This window comes from Sphaeroforma arctica (assembly GCF_001186125.1).
Source record: "Sphaeroforma arctica JP610 unplaced genomic scaffold supercont1.1797, whole genome shotgun sequence".
Classification (NCBI taxonomy): Eukaryota; class Ichthyosporea; order Ichthyophonida; genus Sphaeroforma; species Sphaeroforma arctica.
The window spans coordinates 4,867-11,223 of record NW_014038761.1 but is presented as its reverse complement, the minus strand read 5'-3'; the positions used below and the strand labels follow the sequence as shown (position 1 = coordinate 11,223).

General features: G+C 37.8%; 1 protein-coding gene across 2 annotated transcripts in view; it reads right to left on the bottom strand.

Annotated features, from left to right (window-relative positions):
* Positions 1–1,823: 1,823 nt before the first annotated feature.
* Positions 1,824–6,357, bottom strand: part of SARC_11631 — a gene marked incomplete at both ends in the record, with an annotated part of 8,491 nt that continues 3,957 nt past the window's right edge. For both annotated transcript variants that reach the window (XM_014294278.1, XM_014294277.1), the window contains 5 exons: positions 1,824–1,956; positions 3,047–3,233; positions 3,744–3,822; positions 4,745–4,971; positions 5,912–6,072. In XM_014294278.1, the coding sequence (XP_014149753.1) occupies positions 1,824–1,956; positions 3,047–3,233; positions 3,744–3,822; positions 4,745–4,971; positions 5,912–6,072 (787 nt within the window). The remainder of the gene's footprint in view (positions 1,957–3,046; positions 3,234–3,743; positions 3,823–4,744; positions 4,972–5,911; positions 6,073–6,357) is intronic.

Below are 6,357 nucleotides of genomic sequence, written 5' to 3'. Positions count from 1 at the left end.
GCGTGTGTGTGTGCGTGTTTGTGTGTGTGTATATTTCAAAACGTACGCATGCGAAAAGTTTCTTCTATATGTATATGTATATGTAGATATAATATGTAAGTGTGTATGTGTATCTATATGTATATGTATATGTATCTGCGTATATTTATTTTTATGTATGTGTATAAGTATATGTATATGTGTATGTTTATGAATATGTATATGCATATGTATGTGTATACGTATATCTGTATATGTATATCATGTACGTGTGTAATGTGTATATATTTGTATATGCACATTATATGTATATACATATGCACCTGTATATGTATATGTGTACGGTGTCAGTGTGTGGTTGGTACTTCAAAGAAACGGATGTGTGGGCCTTACCCAATGTCAGATACTATTCTATTGAGTGACATTTCGTACTACGAAAAGGCCACAAATATTGCTCCTACAGATATCTTTACTTGCGATGTTACTATAACTGGCAGGATCTATGACACAAAGACATGGATACTCATACATATTATCACCCACATTGAACACATCCACGTACACACACACATATATATATATGTGTGTGTGTGTGTGTGTGTGTATATATATATATATATATATATATATGTATATATATATATATATTCATATATATATATATGTATTTATGTATATGTATATATAGATATATATATATATATGTGTGTGTGTGTGTGTGTGTGTGTGTGTGTGTGTGTGTATACCGTCAACACTGATACATACACACCTGCAGCATCTGTATACGGTATATGTGTCTCTCCCGCAATAGACAGCTGTGCGTGCAATCCAGCTTGTCATCGTTCGGACGTCGTCCCAGTACATCTGGAGGGTATGAGATAAGTACAAAAGAAAGAGATGTTTACGTATACTCCAACCACTATATGTTTAAATTCTAGTCACACACCAATACATCTGGAGGGCTGAGATTGGAACAGTGGGAAACTGAGGTAAATTCAGGTGGCAGACATATACGTAAATGTATGGGACAGGCTACAACGTTGCAATTCGACAGGTGATATATATACATGTACATACTATCGCACATATACATATACTAACTAACATTTAGATGTATATTCGTACTATCGAATTAATACGTATACGTACTAACCCGTGTATGTAGATACGCACTATCGCATATATACATATACGTACTAACGTACACATACATATATATACGTCTAATGCATACACATATACATGTACTCTACTAATACATAAATGCTATTTGCACTAACGCGTACATACATATACGTACTAAGCAGACATGTGTATACGTTCTAACGTATACATGTATATACGTATAAACGCATATATGCAAAATATACATACTAACGCATATATACATATACGTACCTACGCAGATATATGTAGACGTAATAACGTATACATACATATAAGTATCAACGTATCACATATATGCATAACATACATACTAACGCATATATACATATACGTACCTACGCAGATATATGTATACGTACTAACGTATACATACAAATACGTATAAACACATATATGCATAATATAAATACTAACGCATATATACATATATGTACAATTGTATACATACATAAATAATTTCACCAACGCACACATACGTATACATAGTAGTAACCTATATGTACATATATGTACTAGCTCGTGCATACATATTCGTACAAAACCTATGTCATATACATACCGACACATGCACCGTTTACGTACTCGCCCACACATACATACATGTACTACCCCGAATGGGATGGGCCAGGGCTTTAGGTCTTAAGAGTTAGTCATAGTAAATACACACACACACATACCGACAGGTGGTAGCATTGCAAAGGCATGCCACAGAGGAACCATAGCCACAAGCTGCTGCTTGTGCAGCCCCCGCATGACCGGAAGAGTCTGATCGTTGAACTGATTGGCCAGTGGATGCAACCCTGGAGTAATCTATTTATAGCCATGCCGGCGAGCGAGAGAGAGAGAAAGAGAAAGAGAGAGAGAGAGAGATGTTAGTGACTTATGCACACTGTCGGCTCTGTGAAGGTACGGGATATATTTGTGCCTCACGCTCTCACTTGTGCGTGTGCATGCACACGCCTTATAGATTTAATGCTCTCATTTGTGTTAGATTGATTCCTCATGCTCTCACTTGTGTGATCTTTATTCCATATACTCATATTTGTGTTATAGATAATCCATATACTCTCACTTGTGTTATAGAAAATCCACAGACTCTCATTTGTTGTATATTTAGTCCATATACTCTCACTTGTATTATATTTAGTCCATATACTCTCACTTGTGGTATATTTAATCCACATACTCTCATTTGTGATAAATTAATTCCTCATGCTCTCATTGTATGTGCTACTGATGCCTCACACTGTTAACTGTTGAGTTCGCTGGCTGTTGAGTGTTGAGACTAGATTGTTGAGTGTTGAGTGTTGAGTGTGGAATGTGGAGTGTTGAGTGTGTGTGCGGTATATAACTGGTGTCACGTTGTATCACACTGTAGCTGGCGAAAGTGATTTGCAAGCGCGCCCATCGGTCCCTTGCGTAACAAGAACCATATCATATTTTAGGGTTTAGGGTTAAGATTTCGTATTTAAGGTGTTGGTTTAGGCGAGATGTGAGATACTTCTCCCAACATACGAGTCATAGCAGCCGACACACATCCCTGAGACTCTGACTACACAGACAATCCCAAACTACCAGGCACAGGTGATTGGCACCACGCTCTCGCATACTAAATATACGTAGGAGTTATTGCTGCCCAATCAGTTGGTGTAACAAGACATGTTTACTGAAGCACGTGCCACGCGTTCTGGGTGTAGCACACTCTCACACAGTAAACGTACTACCGAGCAAATAACGTATCATTACACGTAGTTTTTCATACCGTCTTATTAAACACACGACAGCGGTCGTACTACACTCACACCCTAAACGTACTTCCGAGCAAAAACGTATACCGATACGTAGTATACGTAGTATACGTAATATACGTTGTATACATAATATACGTATTCTCACATACCGTCCTATTCAGTATATGGCACCGGTCATACTCGCCATCTGTCATGAAGTCGATTGCGTTAACCTGCCATTGCTTCTGCGTGTAGTAACCTCGATGAAACCACTGTGGTGTAGTCTCCATGTACGCCACCAGAGGCGTAGAACTGCCCGTACCAGACTGTGACGGCGAGAAGGTCTTTGGCTGCCCTCTGGTAAGGTAGGTATTATTTAAATAAAAGAATAGGCGTGTATACGAGAGAGTATTACACTCCTATATAGTATAGCATTATTTTGTATATACACTTATATATAGCGCATTATTATATGGTATATATACTTATAAATACCGTATCATAATTTAGTATATATACTGATATAGAATACCATTATATAGTCTATATACTTATATATAGAGTTTCATTATTTAGTTTATATACTTATATATAATGTATATATATATATATAGTATCAGTATATATATAGTGCATCATTAAATAGTATACACACTTCTATATAATGTTCATTATATAGTATATATACTTATATATAGAGTATCATTATTGTGTATCATTAAATAGTATATGCACTTACATATAGAGTTTCATTGTATAGTATATACACGTCTATAGTGTATGAATATATGGCATATATACTTATATATAATGTATGATTGTATAGTATATATAATACATATAATTTAACATAACACGTCCACTTACGGTTCTGTTCCACGTAGAGTATTCTTAACTTCTTCTAGCGAGTCTCGCAATCCTCCCTCCTTCTCACGGTAGTGCAACCCTACAGACAGATACAGAGTACTAATCAGAATTTAGGGTTCTAGGGTTTCAGGGCTTCAGGGCCAGACAACTACATCTGCAACCTACCTACATTGGCTACATATGGTCACATAATCATAACCTACCTACATTGCCTTCCTACGGTCATACCTATAACCGTATTCACATTGAATATGTACGAGACCGCACAACCTTACATACAAAACCAACTCCCGGCCAAAATTGCCTATATCGAAAGCCACGATATCGGCCTACAAAGTCACACTCGCAAGTGCTGATCTAAGAGGTAGCCGAGTTGCCATAGCAAAAAAAATAACCGCACAGCCATAGTTACCAAAGAAAGACCACACAGCCATACCTACCAAGGAAAGACCACAAAGCCATACATACCAAAGACCACACAGTCATACCTACCAAAGAAAGACAACACTGCCATACCTACCATAGGAAGACAACACAGCCATACCTATCAAAGAAAGACCCCACAGTCATACCTACCAAATAAAGACAACACAGCCATACCTACCATAGAAAGACAACACAGCCATACCTATCAAAGAAAGACCACACAGTCATACCTACCAAATAAAGACAACACAGACATACCTACTATAGAAAGACCACACAGCCATACCTATCAAAGAAAGACCACACAGTCATGCCTACCAAATAAAGACAACACAGCCATACCTACCATAGAAGACCACACAGCCATACCTACCATAGAAGACCACACAGCCATACCTACCAAAGAAAGATCACACAGTCATACCTACCAAATAAAGACAACACAGTCATACCTATCAAAGAAAGACCACACAGTCATACCTACCATAGAAAGACCACAAAGCCATACCTACCATAGAAAGACCACACAGTCATACCTACCAACCCGGCCCACCCAGCCCCCCGTCAAACCTTACCTATATTGAACGCCACAACATCGTCTCTCTGGCCCACACGCATAGCTCTGCTCAGCTGAAGACCGGCTGATTCTTTCTTGAGGGTGATCCAACACACCATCGCCGCCTGCTTACGCCATCCCACGCAGAATGAGCTCAGCACCTTCTCTAGACGCACAGCACCAGTCACGTCGTATGGGAAGCCCCACACATTCGAGAGAGAAGCGATCAAGCCTATGGCAAAGGCCCTGCGGGTGATGGAGGGGATAGGGTTTTAGGTTTTTAGGGTTTAATAGGGTTTTGGGTTTAGAGTATAGCAGCCAGTCACGTCATACTAGTATGCATGTATGTATGTATGTATGTTTGTATGTATGTAGGTATGTATGTATGTCTGTATGTATGTCGGTATGTATGTATGTATATATGTAGGTATGTATGTATGTGTGTGTGTATGTATGTATGTATGTATGTATGTATGTATGTATATATGTATGCATGTATGTATGTATGTATGTATGTTGTATGTATGTATGTATGTATGTATGTATGTATGTATGTATGCATGTATGTATGTATATATGTATGTATGTAAGTATGGATATATGTATGTATGTATGTATATGTGTGTGTATATGTATGTATGCATGTATGTACGTATGTATGTATTTATGAATATATACCTGTATATATCTGTGGTAAAATATATGCCTGTATATATCTGTGGCAATCATATTCTACTGTTTCAGCCATTCTACACTATCTGTCACGCGCGCAAGCATAGTCAGATGGGGTGTTTCGTTCTTACTAGTAAAATAAAATACACGGTCAAAGCTCTGTGGGCAAATGAGCTCGACATATATGAAACTGTGTGAGTGAGACTCCTTTTATACGTCTACACACAGGCACACATATACACATACACTACCAGTGATCGATTCTCGGATTGTGTAACCGCTTAGTGGCCAGATCTCCAACTAGCAGTACCTTTCCATCTAGGAATGATTTAGGTTACAGATTGGGCAGCGTACGCCTTTTCACTCCAATTTTATTCTAACCGCAAACATGTGCATTTGCATACATATGAGAACACACACACAACACACATACAAATAGATGCACAAGGAAACATACATACAAGTACAAACATTAAAAAACACCCACACACACACCTTCCTAGTGATAGCATACCTTGTGACTGAGTCTCCTACTAGTAGAATCTTTCGACCCATAAACGTTTTGGGCTGCAGATTCGGTAGAGCGCACGCGTCGGGCACAAACACGTGGACGGGTGTTTGGTCCATTGGCACAGCGCAGAAGTCCACATGGCCCAGACCAAACGGTGCGTAACACTGCAAGACCAGGACGTGGGGATTGTGATTAGTATATACAATTGTGTAGATGATTCCGTTAAGTTGGTGTTTACAAGCCAGATTGACGCTACATATTTATAGATATGAATTCAATGATTCCGTTAAGTATATGTTTTACAAGCCAGATTAACGTTACATATGCATACATATATATATATATATATATGTATGTATATATATATATATATATATATATATAATATATATATATATATATATATATATATATATATATATATATATATATATATATATATATATTAA